Genomic DNA, 19,625 nt, shown 5'->3' on the forward strand with positions numbered 1-19,625 from the left:
CCTGTGATGTTTTGTTTTGCTTTCTGAAATCTTACGCAGTGTACTCACTTAACATACTTCTTCTTGTATTTCTCCTCAGAAAACTCCCCCTTGTTGCCTGTGTGCAGAAAGAGGTCATCTACAGAACACTTGTCCAGCTCGGTTTTGTTTGAACTGCTGTTTGCCTGGCCACTATTTTAGGGAATGTCTTGAGAGATCGTACTGGAATAAGCACTGCAGTCGCTGTGATATGAAGGGGCATTATGCTGACGTGAGTACTGTCCATGACAGAAAACCAAAACAAACAAAACATTCACCATTGTTTTTTTATCTGTCAAAAATTGAAGTTTACAAGCACCACTGTCATTTCAGATTAGCTTTCATTGTATCGAGTGCACGTCTGTATGAACGTGTGGAAATGTTGTAGTTGCTTACATGAAAAGTGGTCCAAAGAAAACAAACTGGAGCGCTGTAAGCACTTACTTGATATTTAGTTTAGTTTAATTTTGTCCAGTTTAGGTAGGGTGATGAAAAATGTCAATTGATACAGTTTTGTAGTACGCACTGCTCATGGTAAAAAGGACTTTAAAACCTAGCAAATGCAGTTCCAACAGTTTCAGTGTGGTGGTTAAAAACATCTGGGGAAACATGCTGGAAATTATATGTTACATTTAACTCTTTAAATGTAACACTTCAGATTACTGTGTTTGAGTGTGCTTGGAGAACCATTGGAAATAACAACAGATGGTAAAGAATGGAACAGTTCTCATTTTTGTGAAGAAAAAGTGCGGGAAGGTTGAAATCAGAAGACGTGGCGTGCTGTGAGCACATTAGAAGAGGTGTAGAGCAGCCCTTCTGCTCTAGGAGTTTCAAATGACTTCTTACCATGATTATGTATTCATCAAGGAAAAACAGTAGAAGCTTAAACTACTGTCTACGTGGGTTTGGCGTTTATGATTGCAGCATTTTACATTGCAAATGTGGTTTACAAATGGAATGGAAGTGGTATGTTTTTCTCTTAGGTAAGTAGAGATGAATAACAATTTTATCTGATGGTGGCTTGCAGAGAAGCATGTCTGCAACCACAATTGTGGGCCTCAGCTTAGTTTGTTCCTGTTTGTTGGTAGAGTTCTGTCTTGTTTTTGAACGTGCAAGATGAAAGATAATGATGAAATCAATTATTTCTCCAATTCCATATCCCTGTGAGCAGTCCCTTCGTTTGTGTTCAGTAAGAGAATTCATGAAGCAGTGGAGCAGCTGGAACATCTAATACCTGGGATCTACTGATACTTGTTTTAGGCCCACAAGAACCTCAGCGATGTTATCCTGCTTCGCTGCTATCATTCAAAACCCAGCAGTTCCTTCTGGGCCAGGGCAGCTTCTGCAGACTGAGTGGACACCCAGGTGCTGTAACCAGTCGTGGTACTTCCTTGTTCACATCATAGTGCACTACTTCTGTCTCAAAATAAGGCAAAAAAGAACGTAGTCCAAATGATGATCTTCATACTTTATATTAAGAAAAAAGCTTGCATCTGCACTCAGTAATAACGTCTCTGTTGGCTGGGAATATGGAAATGCTCCTTTCGTGTGTCTGTGAGATGCTTATTACGAGATTGAATCTTCAGCTTTATTTCCCATCAGGTATCTGACTGTTTGCTTCAAGTTGAGCAGCAAAAGGGGAGAGAAAGGATCTCATTTATTTTGTAAAGAGGAGGGACCCCATGAAACACACGCACTTTACTATTGTTGTTTTGTAGCGAGCGCTCGGACTTGTCTTGGATAAATGAGTGAATAGCTCAAGCACAAAAATAGGCATGGAAGTGGTAAGCAATGGTCAAGTATCCAAAGTGTAGTGAGGTGTATTAAAAGCCATTCAGAAAAAGTGTGTTCTCTATGCAGTAGATGTGAGGTGTAAGGTCGTGGACATCTGCTTTCATTTGGGAGAGACCTTTTCCTCAAAACTTTTACCATTTTAATCTGTGGTTACAGAAGCACATTTTTCAGTGTGAATGCTCTTTGCTTAGAAACATTCTTCTGAATGCATTTTGGAAGAAACTTTTGTTACTGACTGTCTGCCTGAAGCTGCTGCTGCTGCCCATGAAAGTTGTTTGATACCATACAGCCAGTGGTGATCAGCTCTACAGAAACCAGGAATCCTGGCCGTAAGGAACGTAGCATCACGCATTCACTATGCTTGTCCTGAAATAAAGCTAGACATTTTGAACATCACCACTGAACGTTGCTGTTTGGCTGTCCTGTAGCCCAATAAAAGCTTGTCTCAATATTTCAGATTCTGCATGTGCATAAAGAGAGAGAAATGTATATTAAACACTATAAACATAAAACAAACAAATTAAATAATCATATAAATATGTAAAACAGGATTTTTTACAGCAACGTCGGGTATTCACAAACCAGCAGCCTTTGTTTCAGTAGGTGCGGTGTATTTCAAAGCTGGGCATGACAGTGTTTTACATTTTTCCTTTCTGGATGAACTGTGTGAGTTTTCAGTGCTGGGAAAGCTGTTTTGGCAAGAATGTTCCAAGCGTGAAAGAAACTGTTACTCAAAGGTATTCTGTGATACTGGCAAGAAAGTATTCAGTCCTTAGCAACTGGAAGATTGGTAGAAAAGGGACTGGTAAAACAAGGAAGGCTTTCCTGGCTCACTTCTATGTGTAAAGATGTGGAGAATTAAGGCAGAATGATGTCACAGTGATATAGTCACTTCATGAAATTAAGTGATGCTAGAACAGAGTTTGGAGAAGTCTTATATTCATGCTTTTCTATTTGTGTACGAAGTTCTTCACAGCTTTTAAATGTGTATACTTCTCATATAAATACATAAATAGTGCTGAAATACATTTAAAAAATACAAACTACATGGTTTCTTAAAACTCTTCACTGTAAGGGTGGCAATGCACTGGCACAGGTTGCCCTGAGATGCTGTGGATGCCCTCTCCCTGGAAGCACTCAAGGCTGGATGGGCTGTGAGCAGCTTGGGCTACAGGGAGGTGTCCCTGCATACAGCAGGAGGTTGGAACTGGGTGATCTTTAAGGTCCCTTCCAACCCAAACCATGCTGTGGTTCTAAGGTACTTTTTAGTAGGTCACAATTCAGTTTAGTAGAAGCTTTAGCTGTGACTGTAATGTGAAGATTTCTCTTTTAAGCTCAAAAATACAGGTTAAAAACATGTTGTGTCTATTCTTTAACTTAACTGTGTGTTCTCAGTAGCAGTGGTGGCAATGCTGCACAGACTGCTAAGACATATAGTCTGAAGGCCTTTTCATCTGATATGAACTGCTATGAAATAAAACATAGGTGAATTAGATGAAATTTAAGTATGTTTCTGTTTTTTTAACCTCATGCAATATTATGGTTTTGGTTGTCCCACAAATTCAGTCCTGATGCATGTTAATTAGACTTCTGTGCTCTATACTGTTCCTAAAAAAAAAGCAATTTGCACACAAAAATATGTGAAGGACCCACATTTGACCCTTTAGCTCACCTGTCAAACATGGAAGCTTCCTGTGAAGTGCTGTCTAAGTGTCATTACTAGGAGGATGAGAGGGACAGTGAATTGCATTGTTTGTGTGTCCATCCTGCTCCTGAAGGTCACTTGTTAACACAGCAGATGTAAGAAGTTAAAGAAAGAAAATGGAGTGTTTGTTACAGGCTTACCACATCCAACAGTATTTGAGGTATGCAGACCATGTTAAGTCTGTTTGGTGGATACCAAACCATGTATCCAGTACTATTTCTTTTTGTATTTGGATGTTGCAAATTTAAGTTTGCTCATCCTCTTCTAGCTGTACCTCTGCTTATAGCCAATGTTTACAGTACCATTCCTTTAAATACAAGTATTACGAAGGGTATATTTCTACAAGCACTTTCTGGTAAGCAGTTAGAGATGCAGAGTTGGGGAATTTTTATTGGACCCCCTTGAGGCAAATTAAACACACGTTTATGCTTAAACATAAAGCTGTGCAATGGAGATGGGTCTGCAGGAGTCTGGAGATGTGGCACCTGGGGACGTGTTACTCGACACTGACTGGCACCAGCACAGTCCTGTGCCGTCAGCACTGGACACCTCGGCCCAACACTGGGCTCAGCCCCAGTAGGCGTTTCTTTAAGTCAAGACAGGAAGCCTGAATGACCAACAGATGGTCAAGACCCCATTGTGACTCTCATTTACAAGAAAGGTCGTAAGGAGGATCCGGGGAACTAGAGGCCTGTTAGCCTGACCTCGGTGCCAGGGAAGGTGATGGAGCAGATTGTCTTGAGGGAGATCATGCGGCATGTGTGGGATGAGCGGGGGATCAGGCCTAGCCAGCATGGGTTCATGAAGGGCAGGTCCTGTTTGACCAACCTGATCTCCTTCTATGATCTGTGACCCATCTGGTGGATGAGGGAAAGGCTGTTGATGTGCTCTACCTAGACTTCAGCAAAGCCTTTGACACTGTCTCCCACAGCATTCTCCTGCAGAAGCTGGCAGCCAGAGGCTTGGATGGATACACTCTTGGCTGGGTAAGGAGCTGGTTGGAGGGCCGGGCACAGAGAGTGGTGGTGAATGGAGTCAAATCCAGCTGGCGACCGGTTGTGAGTGGTGTTCCCCAGGGGTCGGTGCTGGGCCTGTCCTCTTCAATATCTTTATTGATGACCTCGATGAGGGCATTGAGTGCACCCTCAGTAAATTCGCAGATGACACCAAATTGGCTGGAAGTGTGGATCTGCCTGGGGGTAGCGAGGCCCTACAGAGGGACCTGGACAGGCTGGAGAGCTGAGCTGAAGCCAATGGGATGAGTTTCAACAAGGCCAAATGCCGGGTCCTGCACTTCGGCCACAACAACCCCAGGCGACGCTGCAGGCTTGGGGCGGTGTGGCTGGAGGACTGCGTAGAGGAAATGGACCTGGGGGTATTGATTGATGCTCGGCTGAATACAAGCTGACAGTGTGCCCAGGTGGCCAAGAAGGCCAATGGCATCCTGGCTTGCATCAGAAACAGCGTTGCAAGCAGGAGCAGAGAGGTGATTGTTCCCCTGTATTCAGCACTGGTGAGGCCGCACCTCGAGTGCTGTGTTCAGTTTTGGGCCCCTCACTGCAAGAAAGATATTGAGGCCCTGGAACGTGTTCAAAGGAGGGCAACAAAGCTGGTGAGGGGTCTGGAACACAGGGCTGATGAGGAGAGGCTGAAGGAGCTGGGAATGTTCAGCCTGGAGAAGAGGAGGCTCAGGGGAGACCTCATTGCTCTCTATAACTTCCTGAAGGGAGGCTGTAGTGAGCTGGGGGTCGGCCTCTGCTCTCTGGAGGGACTGGAGGACTGGAGGGAATGGCTTCAAGCTACGGCAGGGGAGATTCAGGCTGGACATGAGGAAGTGTTACTTCTCAGAAAGGGTGGTCAGGCACTGGAACGGATGCCCAGGGAGGTGGTGGAGTCACCGAGCCTGGGGGTGTTCAAGGAAAGGCTGGATGTTGTGTTGAGGGACATGGTTTAGTGGGAGCTATTGGGAATGGGTGAACGTTTGGACTGGGTGATCTTTTAGGTCTTTTCCAACCTTGGTGATTCTATGATTCTATGATTCTAAGAAGTGAAACACAGTGGCAGTTTTTAGAACAGGTCCCAGAAAGAGTTGGGCGATCAGTCCTGTCAGCCCAGTGTGTGCACCAGGCAAATTAACAGAAGCTGTGATGACAAATCAGGTGTTGGAACGGGCGTATAAATACGATTTATGTGCGCAGATTCAGGATGGCTTTTGTAAAGAAAACCCTGCTTCTTAGAAAGCTCTGGGTTTTTTACAGGACAAAGTCAAGAAGCGTTTGTGTAAACATGATTCAGTTAACGTAGTCTACAAGTTCAAGACGCCTTTTGACAAAGTTTCTGACCAAAAGCTTTTAAGGAAGCAAAACAGGCATGGATCAAGAGGATAAAAGCAGGAGATGCAAGTGTGATGTGGAAAAAGTGCCAACAAAAGACAGTATTTGCGGAGACGACTGAATTTAATGTGTCAATGATACGATGAGCTAAGTGTGAAGAGCTGCACATGAACTGTAATAAATGCAGGGAGGGCACAATAAAATGTTGGATGAATTTCAGTAGCACTAAACATAATGTATAATACCTGGGAAAAAAAAATAACTGCAGATTTACATAGGAAGGAATGAGTTCTGAGCTTACCGTTACTATTCAGGACTTAATTTTAGAGTTACAAGATATGATTGAAAAAAAAAAAAAAAATCACTTCATTGCTCAGAAGCTGTGGAAAACAGATGGTGAATATTAGGAATCATTTGGAAAGCAGTGGAGAAGTAGGTGATATGGTCCTTTTCTTCTGCATCCTTCAGCTCAGCTGCCTCTTTGTCCTGAGAGACAGACGACAGAGAGACCTGTAAAGATCTAAAGCCTTTGTGACTGGAGGCAGTGACTGAGGATCAGTTGTTCATTGCTGATCTCAGAGCAGTCATTAGGGAGCATCTAATGAAAGCAGGGGGAGCCGGGTGCAGAAGAGGCAGAATGAAGTAAGAGACCTATGAGGTGAGGATCCTTACCAAAAGATGCAGTAGATGCACAAAGTCTGCTGGGGCAGGAGAGGAGGCTGAGCCAGCTGGTTTGAGAGAAACCCCTGGAAGGTTATTGACTGAACACACAGAAACTTCATCCAGCTTGGAAAGTCACTGCGATGAAAACATCTGGCTGTAGATGTGTGCAAGGGAAAGGAGGCATGCTTGCCTCAACTTCAGGCATCATGAGGCATCAGCTTACAGTTGAGACCGTGGGCTGGTAGTCTCTGCTCTTTTCATGCTGCAAACTGATTGTGATAAGAGATGTACATGTATAGAGCCTCTGCTAATTACATTCTTTAAGGAGTTGTGAGAACCCTCCATGGAGCTTTATCAAAAACCTGAAAGTGTTTTACAAAGCCCAGTTACTGCAGCTGTTTTGTATCAGCCTTCCAGTTTCGATGTTTCTGCTGCGCATAGAAGCAGAGGTTAGAACACAAGTTCTCCTCTATGCGTGTGGCTGAGCGAGCTCATCATTCCTCCAGACAACCAAAAAAGTTAGAATTTGTCTTTCCCAGAAAGGCCATTCTCTTGTACTATGTACTGTGACACAAAGGATGCAAAACAAGTTGTCATGCTCGCTGTTTCAGTGTGACTCTTCACCATCATGCTTTTCTCAAGCAGAGAACTTGAGGCAACTTCAGGAAGTCCACTTAGTCAGACTTGAAAATGTTCAAAGTTATTTAGAACAATTTCAGGCTAATACATTTATTAGCCACTAGGGCACTTACTTTCCCTGAAACAACTCTGAGAATGTATGGACTCAGATGCAGAGTTGTACTGGAAGCAGCTGAACCTGATGTGTTTTCATCAGGAGGCCATGTAGCTACGTGAAAAATGTGAGGCTGAGCAGTTTGAAAGTTCCACATGCTGCTCTGTTTGGTGTTATGCTGCTCCGTTAGGAGGATGCGTGTCTCCCTTGTTAAGAGCTGCTGCCTTGTCTTGCATAGCTTTGTGTGCACCACATGCGTAATTTCACGTGGTGTGTATGTATATACATTTCTATATAGTTAGGCTTGCGCATGCTTAGATTGAAAATCCAGTCTGCTCTGCAAGTTTGGTGGCGTTTCTGATGGATGTCATGAGGCTTGTGCTCTACAGTCACGTCTGCCTGTTCTGTGGGTGAGAAAAGGACTTCCTAAAGAGGATGACCTAGCAGAAAGGAGGCAAAAAGCATAGATGGAACAATGTTTCCACTTATTCTTAGGAAGAACAAGCGCACCGATAAGCAGTGAGTTGCCTGAACTCCTTAGCCTTGGAACTGGCCATCAGAAGTGCCCAGACCTCCTGCCTTCTTCAGCTGTGCTATAACTGGGGAGGCCTGATTGTGGCCTTCCAGTCCTTGAACTGAGTTTATAAGCAGGAAAGGGAGCGACTTTTTACACCATCTAACAATGATAGGACACGGAGGAATGGCTTTAAAGTAAAAGAGGGGGAATTTAGGTTAGGTGTTAGGAGGAAGTTCTTTGCTCAGAGGGTGGTGAGGCCCTGGGACCACTGCCCAGAGAAACTACGGGCTCCATCCCTGAAGGCACTCAGGGCCAGGCTGGATGGCACCCTGGGCAGCCCGATCCGGTGTCAAAAGGCCTATGGCAGAGGGTTGGAACCAGATAAGCTTCAACACCCCTTTCGCCCAAGCCATTCTGTGATTCTGGCTGCATCTCTTTATGCACGCTAAGGACGCGCCCTGGAAGCAGCGCCTCTTCCCAAAAGCCAGGCTGTTGGCAGCCTACTCATTTATCCTGCCTGAAACGGCCTTTTCTGGCTGCTTAGACATGGTCAGAGTCTTTCTCTCAGCTTCCGTTGTGCCCTCGTCGCTATCAAAGTGCGTGCCGGTGCTTGCCAGCAGAGCTGTGCCATCCCCAGCAGTGCTGGACATGACTCTGCAGGCTGGAGGTGTTGGGTGCTGGAAGGGCGGTTGTGTGTCGGCGTGGCTGGCACTGCTGGTGCTGCGTAGCCTCTGCCTTTACACATCCACGGGGCACCCTGGGAGAAAGCAGCTCTTCTGGCTTTTTTTTTCCTCGCGATCTCACTCCGCCAGCAGCGTTCCCTTATTTCCACGCCTGCCCCAAGTCAATTTCAGTCTAATGGTAAGAGTAAGCAAACAGTGCCGTGAGTCGGTAATCCCCGCAGTCAAACACCTCAATCCCAGCGGCGGTGGGAGCGGTGTTGGCACAGCGCTGCTCGTGGGGAAGGGGCCCCGACATCTGTTTGCGCAGGAGCATTTCTGCAGCGACGCTTTGTGTGTTTTCCGCGGCGTCTCCCATGCGGAGGCGATGAAAAGTGTGTGTTTTGGCAAATCTTTTGTCTTATTGTGGTCGCTTGCGGCGGGGCAGCTCCTCGCAGCCGCCGCTTTGACAAAGCACCAGAGGATTCTGTTAAAAAGTTGTGTTTAGTAATTGTAGTCGTTGTGTCAGACCATAACTGACTCGGAGCTGAAGGATTTTTGTGAGATGAGTAGCTGTGCCAGCAGGGACCCAAGTCTCCTGGGCCAGGCGCGCTCTCATTAAGATTTGCCGCTAGCCGTGGCGGTGTTCGGCAAGTATGTGACGTGCATGCTGTTATTGTATGCTTGGCTTGTCAGCCTGCAGCTTTCTGACACTCACTTATGTCACTCTTTATTCAGAGAGGAAGAAGCTTTTGATAATTTGACAAGACAAGCTCTTAAACGATCTAGGTCATGGCCTTCACTGTCTGTGATTGTGAACATATTTCCTGAAAGCCCTGTCACTCATCACAGCTACATTTTCTCCCGGGGAGCCATAGGCCCGTCCCGGTCTCCTGTCAGCGCGTGCATTTTGGTTATTCATACGCCAAATACAGTGCCGGGGTTTCTCTCAGCATTTGCAGGCGCCGCCGTGTTAGTGAGGCTAATCCTTCCCGCGCGGTGCTCCCAGCAGAGCCGCGTCCTGCGGCCGGCCGGCGGCGGGCCGAGGGAGCGGAAAGGAGGAAAGGCCGCTGAGCGCCGGTTTTGTGTTTGCTCACTGTTGTGGAAATATGAGAACTGGTGGCAAGGGCCTCGTCTATTGAGCACTTGAGTCCTGGGCTGCTGTCAGGGGCTGTTTCAGATTGAGTGTTTTATTTTCTTTGATGTTCACATTTGAGAATAGGGAAGTGGGAATTAAACAACAGATGCATTAAGCCGTTGTTCTGGTAAAACAATAATTAGCAGCTGATAAAACCCAATATGGGTCAAAACGCGCGCTGTATCTCGTCCTGATCCGTCTGGTGTGGCACGCCGGGCCGCTTCGTGTTCGGGTACGAAAAATAACCGCTCCCAGCAAACCGGGCGTGCGCACGGCAGGAGCGGCTGGCTCTGAGGGGTCTTTGTGCTGCAGGCGTGCGAGGCGCCCGGACGGAGCTGGACGGGCTGCCGCCTGCGCTGGATGCTGCCTGCGACCGCCGAGCACCGCGCTGCTTTTAGGAGCCGTCACCTCTTGTGCTCCTGCGTCGCAGCGCTGGCGCGGTCAGATCGCTGGGCAGGAAATAAATGCAGTTTTATTTCGGTGTAGCCATCACGCTGTGTGCTAGAGGGTCCTCGTTAAAGAGGGCCATTCGTGGGTAGGCACTTCCAAGTAAATCACAGCTCTGGTTGTTGTGTTAGTGATCTCTCCCATGGCAAACCGTGTTGTTCCGTTTCAGTATTCAGCAGTAATTCCTAATGACATACATTTTGTCATTCTGTGGGGAAGGATACAGACAATAACTTCGAGGTAATAAGACTCCCGGTTAAAAGCATCGCTTTTAGAAGGCTGTTGTTTCGCATCTGGTTTGGTCTATTGTATTCTGGGTCTTATGTTTCATAAGTGATCATTGTGATGATGAAAAGTATTATATTGAATCACCATCTGCATGAAGAATTAGGCCTGGCCAATTTCCCCGTACCTTCCTTAAGTTCTCCCACAGCCCCCAGCACGCTCAGCGATAATAAAACTCACCTCTTGGTATCACGGCTCAGTGCCTGGGATTTGTTAAGGGCTGTGCCAATTGTCGTTTCCCACTCTGAGTTTCAGATTTTCAGTATAAACCACCTCTTTGTGTCCTGGGGAAAAAAAAAAAAAACGACCCTATATATATATATATATATATATATATACATATTCAAAAAAGTAACTAATATTTTCCATTATTAAATAGCTGCTGCGTAGTAAAGGTCAAATCACAGAGTGGCATTTTGCCAGCGTGTGACACCTCCTTGATTGCGATTTTTCAACCATATTAGTCTGGGGACACTGTGGTAATCGAAAACTACCCAGAACTAATGTATAAATAACTGCCTGCTACCCCTGTGCTAAACGAGCAGAAGCCTTATGCGTGGCTGGGGCCTTCGGTAGTTTTGAGGAGGAAGGCAATATCTTTGATACGTTCCTTTTTTTATGAAGTAGGAGATGTTTATATATTGGATCTCAAAGCCCTGTGCTGGGAGGAAAGCCCTTTTGTTTGCATTTGGAAGCAGCTCGAGTTTGTTGGACCTGTCAGTCCTTGCACTGCTTTCCTCTCTTAGAAAAGTGAGCTACTTCACACGTCTTCTTTATAGAAATATTAACATGAGGCTCAAATATTTACACGCGCTGTTGGAGTAAGATGCCAAATACCGAACTGTTACAAAGAGCAGAGTGTAGGTTTTTCTGCAGAAAATTGTGTTGCTCACAGAATGAATAATAAATTATATAATTTCCGTCACATGTGGGAAAAACTTACCGAATGTGCCATGGGGTGACTGCGAAAACCTTGGTCTATTTTTTGAGAGGTTTGGTGGCTAATACTGACTGTGGTGTGTTGCATATTTACTTATTTTTTTTAATTAGCGTTCTCCATCAGAATAAAAGAAGGCAGGGGTTGAGACGTGAGAAAAAATGATTCAAAATCTGAGTAAATGTTGTTAGTACTGATTTGCAAGCAGCCGAGAGACTTCAGTGTTTGAAAACAGAGCTGCAGCATTTGTGTTGAAGCCACGGAGTAACCGAGGTTTCTTCTTGAATTTCTGAAAATTGAGAGTGGCAAACCAGGTTGGTAATTGTGATTAAGAAGTGATTAAGAAGTTGTTTTAATAAAAGTGTGAGTGTCTTAAACAAAAGCAGAAGACCTCCATTGAAGTAGCTGTGCAGGCGCCCCTAAAGAGCTGCACTGCTTCAGAACAAAGTGCCACTGTTCCTGCATGTGCTCGTGGCGAGGAGAGGAAGACAGAAATAAGCACAATTTTGTAGCAGCCTTAAGAGCCGTGCAGAAATTACCCCCCAGCTTCGCTGATCGTTAACACGTCCTTGTTTTGCTGGAAGAAGAAAATGCACGTTTTCCTCTTTCCTTTCTTTCACGTATTCCTGAGGTCTATTGTGTAATTGCTGTGGTTGCAAATCTGCTCTGTAAAAATTTCTGCAATGGGCTGCCCCTACAAGTTTGTTTGCAAGGCTGGCGAGTTACGAAAAAAAGGAGGAGAAGGAGCAAGCAAGCCATTGCAGAAATTGAAACATGAAAGCAATCTGCCATGCTCCTTGTTTACAACTCATCTGACATTAGGCTGCTGAAGATTATTACGTGTAACAATTATATTTTGATTAGGATAGAGATTTGTACAAAAATGCTAAAATATTTCCATTTCTCCATGAAAAGAAGGTAGCTTGTGATTTTATTTCCACGGCAAGTCTATAAATCTAATAGGGCAGTAAATTTAGAGTTTTAATTCATTTCTGTTTGCTCTGCAGTATTTATACTTCTTATAGTTAAAAGCATGCTGCTCTCCCAAACTTCCAGCCTTCAGAGGAGAAGGGGAGAGCGAAAACTGTTACTGGCTTTCTGACAATGGCAGGGAGTGTGTTAAACCAGTGTAAAATTCAATTAAACTGTCTAGCCAGGTTTTTGAAGCTGAAATGCAGACCCTTTCAGTTAAGCTTCTTATTTTCCTGTGACCGACACCGGTGGATACTGTGTTATGCCAAAACCAACAGGCTGTAAAGCACCTTGTTTCATGCTCCTAGCTGATCAATATTTTTATTTTCCAGGCTTGCCCAGAAATATGGAGGCAGTATCACCTAACAGTAAGTAGAAACACCTTTTTTATTTTCTTCTACACCCAACCTATTTACTCTTCTGTGAACTGCTGACCAGAAAATATAGACAAGTATCTTCTGCAAGAAGATAATAAACATCTGAAGAGTTTTTGAACTGAAAAATGCAATGAAACACTGTCAGTGTTTTTTAAATATCTTTGGAGGTGACGATTTTGTTCTAATACTGCAGTCGTTAAATGAGTGTCTTGCAGCATTCTGTCCTCTCAATGACTACATTTAAACATATGAAGAGAGTTAAATTTTAAGCTGGCGTGCATAGCAAAGGCAGTGCCCCCATCTCAGATATCCCAGTTTCTGGCAATTGCTCACAATAAGACAGAGATCTCTTCTTAAAGGAATAAAATAAATCTCAACTAGAGTGTATTTGAGACATACACTTTATAAACTTCTGTAAATCATTTGCTGTTGCCAAGAATACAGCTGTGGCTTCTTTGGCATGCATTAGGTGACCTTTAATAATTTAAGCAAGAAAGTAAAACTTTCTGAACTATAGCAATACGTTTCTTAAGGTTTTTCCTTGTGTGTAAAATAGAGATAAAAATAAAACAAAATGCATAATGATTTGGCTAGTTAGTTAAACTAGGAACAAAAATTATCTGGCTAAGACAATATTTAATGGTTTGGCATCAGAAATATTTAATACATTAATTCCTGAAATTGTAAAAAAAAAAAAAAAAAAGACTTTAAAGATTAGAATTTCTCCCGTTCCTCTGAATCTTTGCTGCCACTGCTATCCAGATCTAACTCGTATCTATTTAGCAGTAATACGTATTAGTCACTACTCCCCATTCAAGATCAAGTAGAAAAGTTTGTCCTGCACCTTTCCTTATGGGGTATTTGATGTGCATATTTTCTTAGGAGCAGTAAATGGGGCATGGGGTTTATAATTTGCTGCCTCCACCACTTCAGAAGAGCGAAACGCTATTTTTTATGGCTTTGCTAAAGTTGGTAAATTAAACAATTACAGAAAAGCTGTGCTGAAAACCTCTTGCTTGTCTTTCCTGCGTAATGATTTTAAAACATTGGAAATTCTCCACTCTCTGAGCCATTAATCATATTAGGGATGGAATTGATACACTGTGTGTTAAGAGTTGAGCAAAAGGAGCATTTGCTGAATAATCTGCTTGCATTTTTTGAATTGTTTAAAGGCGGAAGGTAAACATTTTATGTCATAATTATTCCTATGTGTGTAAAAATGATTTCTGAAACGTTTGAGGTCCCTGAAGTCCCAAATCACATATGTGTGTTAGATACAGTGGTGTGGTGAGTTCTCTTGTTAGTGAGGTGTAGCATTTAGTTTTATTTTGTTCCTGCTTTCCATTGACAGTGCCTCAAAAAGCCCGTGACGTTGAGCACCTCAAAAATATTTGTGTAAGACATGGAGCAGCTAAGAGCTGACCAAGCTGCTGCTGGCAGCGTTTGAAGCAGCTGAAGTGGGAAATTTTAGCTGCGAATTTTGTAGGAAGTGTTCAGAGTTCTTCACCTTGCGTAAAAGTCACGTTTGTCAAAAAGCTCTTGTAGGAAAGCAGAGCGATTATGAATGCAAGTGTGTTATTAAATACCATAATCAGCGTCTGTGCTTTGAAATACAGTCAGAACAGAGGCACAAAGACACGTAGTCGTGGAGTCAGACAATAGCTGTTGGTAAATATCTTTTTTCTTTTCCAGCGGACTGTTAATGATCTGCATGTAACCCAGATTTGTGGTACCTGGGAAAAAATTTGCACTTCTCAATTTTTGCATGGGAAAGACTCTTTATCACTCGCTTGAAGTTGCATTGGCGGTCAGATTAAGGCTGGAATTTTGAACTCTGTGTTCAGAAGACGTTTGATATTTTTAAATTAGGTTGTACCTTAAGAAGTGGCATTGCGTGAGTTGTTTAAATGTGCGAGTCACGGCTTCTTTGCGTTGAAATATTCCTCACATCCAAAGCAGGGCAAATGCAAACGGTGCTCTTGGAAGACTTAAAACTTCTGTGACATAATAATTTATGTTACGTGTATTTCAATAGAATATTAAGAAGTGGATACTCTCATATCGGCTCTCATATTTACTCTCCTATCATTTTATTAATATTTTAGTGTAGGCATTGTTTATAATTTTCCCACTTTATAATAAACGTTTTGATACAAACAGGGTAACTGTTAAGAGAGAAATAACACAAGTTTTAAAACGCGGTGTTGTGACTGCTAGTGAGCTAGGTAGGCTGCCTGGTCATTAACAAGCAGACAGGTCACAGCCAGCCTTTCCTGTGCTTTAATCATGGATACAACCAATAGATTGTAACACTTTGGCAAATGGAGTGTCCTACGTGCAGGTAAATATATGCACAAATAAAGCAAGGCTTTCCAGTTTTCAATAAAACACTACTTTTGTGATGCTACTTAAAAAGAGCCATTACAAAAATTGCCCAAATGTTCTGCATTATGTGAAGTATTCCTAATTAATTACTGTGAATGCTTGTTAAAAACATGCAGCGTTACACCTTTCTCTTTTGTGGAGCTCTTGGTGATTTTATTCATTATCTGGCTCTTTCCTAAGCGATGGACTGCCATCTATTGACTTATTGTAGCCCTTGCACAGAAATGTGGGTTGACTAGAACAATGACTAAATAACAAATCCAGTAAATCCATCCTGCTGGTGTGGATGGTGGTGGGTTTTTGTTTACGTGTGGCAAATTTTGGCACGTTACAAACAGTATGTTATGTGGGCAGAAGCGTCTTGTTCTAACCGAAATGGACCAGCAGTGCAGGAAATCTTACGAGCAGCTAAAGTAGCAAGAAGGATCGTAAGTGGAATATTTTAATTTGCCTTCTGATGGAATAAAAGATTGTCATATTGCATTCACTGAAGCTTAAATTTAAGGGCTCGGTGTTAATCAAAGCTTTTGTGAGTGGATGAAGTTGTTTTCTTTAAACTTTTTCTTTCAACTCTGTGAAGTGAAATTATTGCGTAAAAAACAAAGTCAGCAAAACAAGCCAGGTGCTGCTGTAGTTTAAAATAGTATCTAACAACTTCCTTATGGTGGCAAAGGAGAAATGTTACAAGTCGCGCTCACCATGTCTGCTCTCTGCGTATTTCTCCTACGTCAGAAAAAGGAAATTGTGTTTGTCAAAACACATTTTAAATTTCTATTCATCAAATAGGTCAGTTTTGATATCAGAGAGGTTATTACCAATTCGTGTAATAACAGCAAGCCTTCATTTGCAGGTCCGGAAGAAATAGTTTTGATCATGACTTACCACAGGGTAAATGATAGCCAATGTGATTTTTTCACAGGCATGGCATTCGAAGTCCTTAGCAAACTGCTGTAGATTATTAGGAAACTTAACATAGGGTTTGACTTTCTAAATGGTAGCTGTTCCACAAACCCAGGGAAATACGGCCCTAGCTCCAAGAACACACATCACATCCCATTTCCCACATCTTCAGGGCTTTGGCGTGCTTTTTCACCCTCAGAAGGTTTGGCTCTTTTTCATTCCCTCATTCTTTTGTGTTTCACCCGTGAAGGCAGTTGCATTTATTCAGTGCTCTGTACTCAAATGGAGTCCAGTTTATAGCCATGTATTTTAAGGGAGAGAAGTCAGTGGAAGAACTTGAGGTCAAGGTGCCCACGGTCGTCATTTGCCCAGTTCAATTTTGTGGCACGTTCTTTAAGGAAAAAAGGTGCACAAGTGTCGTTGTGCATTTAAGGTGGTATTTCTTTGCCTAGCTGTGTTTCTCATGGCAGCTTCACGTTACATGGCTCTGAGCACGCGGGATGGACAGCCTGCAGCAGAGAGACGGCCGTGTCCCACAGTAAGTGTTAACCACGGATGGTGCTTGGGAGGAGTGGATCTGGAGATAACACTCGGCTGGAGTCTCGCTTCACGGAGGGAAGTTTGTTTGCACCCAGTGCCTGTCCGCGTGTTGCAGGCCTTGGGCTCGCACCGGCCGGCTGCTGGCGTCCGTGGCACCTCGTTGGCTGACATGGCTGGAAAATGTAGAGGAGAACATTTGTAGTGCCTGTCGCTGAGGGTGTGAGGCTGCGTGGCGTGCACCTGCTGAGGCGCAGCTCTGAGTCTTCCTGTGTGGTGGCAGCTGATAGCAGCACCAGAAGATGAAACAGAACACACGGCTCTGCTGCACGCATTGCGCTGCTTCACTCCTCAGAGGGGCTGAAGGTACGCAGGGGGGAGCACAGCAAGGCCAGCTGCAGAGCAGAGCAGGGGCACCGTCGCCAAACAGGACGTAATGCTGCAAGCGGTGCTAACATCGCCTTCAACAGATGCATGTGAAGTAGTGAAATTCCATCCCTCAAAAAGGGCAGTGCCTGATCGTTGTTTTCGACGTGTTCCTCGGTGTACACACCCGTGTTTAAAAAATGCCCTGCTTAGATGGGCCTTTCTTTCTGCCAGGGCTGCCCATTTCCACCCGCCTCTGTCTGCCCGGTGCCGCTCAGCAGAAGGACTCCTTCCTATCCCCTGTCTGCTGCTCGCTCGGATGGAAGCTGCCAGGCCAAGATGGCCACCAACAGAGTTTTACAAACACTGGAATTTTTCAGCTCGCAGAAGCTATCGTTTAACTTGCTTTTTGACAGTTTGTTAATCTTACGTTTAATCCGCTTACACAGAAGGTGAAGCAGGAATTGGCTGTTTTGGCCTCTGTGCGTAAAAGTCATGGAAGGACAATGCACCCTTTGTGTTTAAATTTTGCGCTTGGGTTTCTTTGTGTGCCATTATTAAAAGCCCCCGTGGCCTGCCGTTTCCTCTGAGATGCAAACGTAAGGGGTGTTGCTCACGGTCAGTCTGTATCCTTTAAATGTGGCGTCCAGCAAATTTTAGATGTTGTTCCAGACTGAGGTATTTAAGCCCGGGAGACTTGTTTTGCAGGAGAGCTCTATGGGCTTTGTGCCGGTGAAAAGCAGGTTTAGGAGCATTTTCAGGAGGAGATTCAGCCTCAGTTGGCTGCAGTGCCAGCTGCTCTGCTCTTGGCATGACACGAGCCTGCCAGGCTGCTAGGTTGTCACGTCTGTGTTAAATACACTGGATTTCAGAATTTGACAGGCTTAGCGTGGGACATTAAAAGTTATTCCTGCAGATTGTTGTAAAAACAGAGCTTTGTGTACATGGACACTGTTGTGGGTTTTTTTGGGATATTTTTGGAAGCACAGTGCAGGTTCTTGTGTGTCAATACTCGATAGCCATTCAGTGGGGTAATGTGCAGTGCAGTCAGCCCCAAATTGCTGGGAGAAGAACAGGAGTACCTGGAAGGAAGAGGCGTCTCCACACTTGGCACAAGAAGGAGAGGTGACTTTGTGGTGTTTTGGGTGCTGAAAGGTTTTGTATTTTCAGAGAATTTGTGGTATCCTTTTTCGCCAGGAGAAAAGTAGGGAATATCGTTCACAGGAGCTGGCACATATTTTGTTTTTAAGTTGTATGTGTGCGTTGTTCAAAGCTTAGCCCTGTGGTTTTGGCAAGTGGCATTCTGTGATAAAGATGCTTCACAGCTGTTCTACTGACTGTGAGTGTGCTGGGGACAGTGAGGCACGCTGTCTGAAAGGTCTCTTGGACTTCAGTTTATATTGCTTTTTTTGTCCCTGCTACTTACACCTCGTCCAACGTTGTTGTTCTCCTTCAAGTTCCAGGTATTCTTGAGGTTGTCAGGAAAATATTTTTAATTTGAAAAAACAAACAAAAACAAAACAAAACCCTAACCAATTTTACAAAAGCCAGTACTCTTTATGGCACACGTGAAAAAAGAATTTCACATACTGAATTAACCAGCACAAATGCTGTTCAGAAGCTTACAGCTAGGAATTCCATTACTCAGAGTTCTCTACCGTTTTTTACTTTAAAAGTATCTGAAATAATAAAGGAAAATTATTTCTACGTGCATGCAGTGTCTACAAAGAGTGCTGCTTGGACACTCTCTTTTTGGGATAATGCTGGGTTTTTAACTTAGGCATCTCTGCACTCAGGAGTGCTGAGTAGTGGAAACGTGGGTGTTGGTTCACGTGAGTTAGGAAGTTCAGGCTGGTTACCTGCAAAGCACAAACACACCTTTGCACTTCCACTTTCTTTCATGGGCAACAGGTGAAGAGTTTTAGGACTTTCCTTTTGCAGAGTTCAGGTCCTTATCTGATGGCTTTTATACCACAGAGGGCAGGGGAGTTACCCAGCTCAGCATCTGGCTCTGCTACAGAGACCTGAAAGCTGAAATGACTCTCAGGAATTCCATACTCCTGCACAGACCTGAGAGGCTGTTTTGGATGGGCTGTATAATCCTCTGCAGCACAGTAATCAGCTGTCACTTACCTTAATCATTTAAGCAGGCATGCTTTCTCTAACATTTTATCTCTCTCTTGCTCTTCCCTATCTGCCTCCCCAGGAAATAAAATAAAAGATGTTTCTAAATTGAGGGTTAAGGGCTGACTACATCTTGACCAGAGACTGCATTTTAATGCATTTCTGGAAACAGTTTGGGATCTGGGGAAGTGCAAAGCCTGCCTGACCTAACCAAGTAAATTTCCATTTCTCTGATTTTGGGGTTCCAAATAGCCTTGCCAAACTGTTTGGTAAGTGTCATCCTTCAGAGAGCCCCTAACCTCAATATGCATTTTGTAGTAATATAAGGGACTGTGCTTTTAACAAAACTGGTTTGTCTTCACCCCGCCAGTAAGTGGGAAAAGGAAAAGAAGATGAAGGTTTGGAAATGAAAAACTTGGATTAAATTAAAAAATTAAATTAAGAGCTCTATGCATTTCCACATTTGTGATTGCCTAGGAAGTTCTTTATGCAGCACACAGCTTCTGCAAAGGCTGTGCTAGCAGCTCTGGTGGGAAGAGGAGCCACGTCTGGAGTAGAGCTGGCAGAGCCGCTGCCCAGCCCTGCTAACTTGGCAGGAATTCCTCCATTCTTCATCTGTAAACCACCCTGCACTTTCTTTGCCCAGCGTGCGTTACTTGTGTGATACACCAGAATTCTTGCATAATTACTTAAACAGGAATCTTGGTAAGAACTGGCTGAAATACGTCCCTGTCG

At 44.0% G+C, this 19,625-nt stretch overlaps 2 protein-coding genes across 7 annotated transcripts in view; both read left to right on the forward strand.

The window, feature by feature from the left end:
- Window positions 1-19,625, forward strand: part of SLC25A51 (solute carrier family 25 member 51) — a 292,109-nt gene that overhangs the window by 178,738 nt on the left and 93,746 nt on the right. The gene's annotated exons all lie outside the window — the stretch shown is intronic.
- Window positions 1-19,625, forward strand: part of ZCCHC7 (zinc finger CCHC-type containing 7) — a 114,374-nt gene that overhangs the window by 72,753 nt on the left and 21,996 nt on the right. For 5 of the 6 annotated variants that reach the window (XM_052701460.1, XM_052701458.1, XM_052701457.1 and 2 more), the window contains 2 exons: window positions 80-250; window positions 12,534-12,569. In XM_052701460.1, the coding sequence (XP_052557420.1) occupies window positions 80-250; window positions 12,534-12,569 (207 nt within the window). The remainder of the gene's footprint in view (window positions 1-79; window positions 251-12,533; window positions 12,570-19,625) is intronic. The other variant, XM_052701459.1, reaches the window with a different exon arrangement.

The sequence above is a fragment of the Tympanuchus pallidicinctus genome, unplaced genomic scaffold (assembly GCF_026119805.1).
Source record: "Tympanuchus pallidicinctus isolate F22 unplaced genomic scaffold, pur_lepc_1.0 scaffold4, whole genome shotgun sequence".
In the NCBI taxonomy this organism is placed as follows: Eukaryota; Metazoa; Chordata; class Aves; order Galliformes; family Phasianidae; genus Tympanuchus; species Tympanuchus pallidicinctus.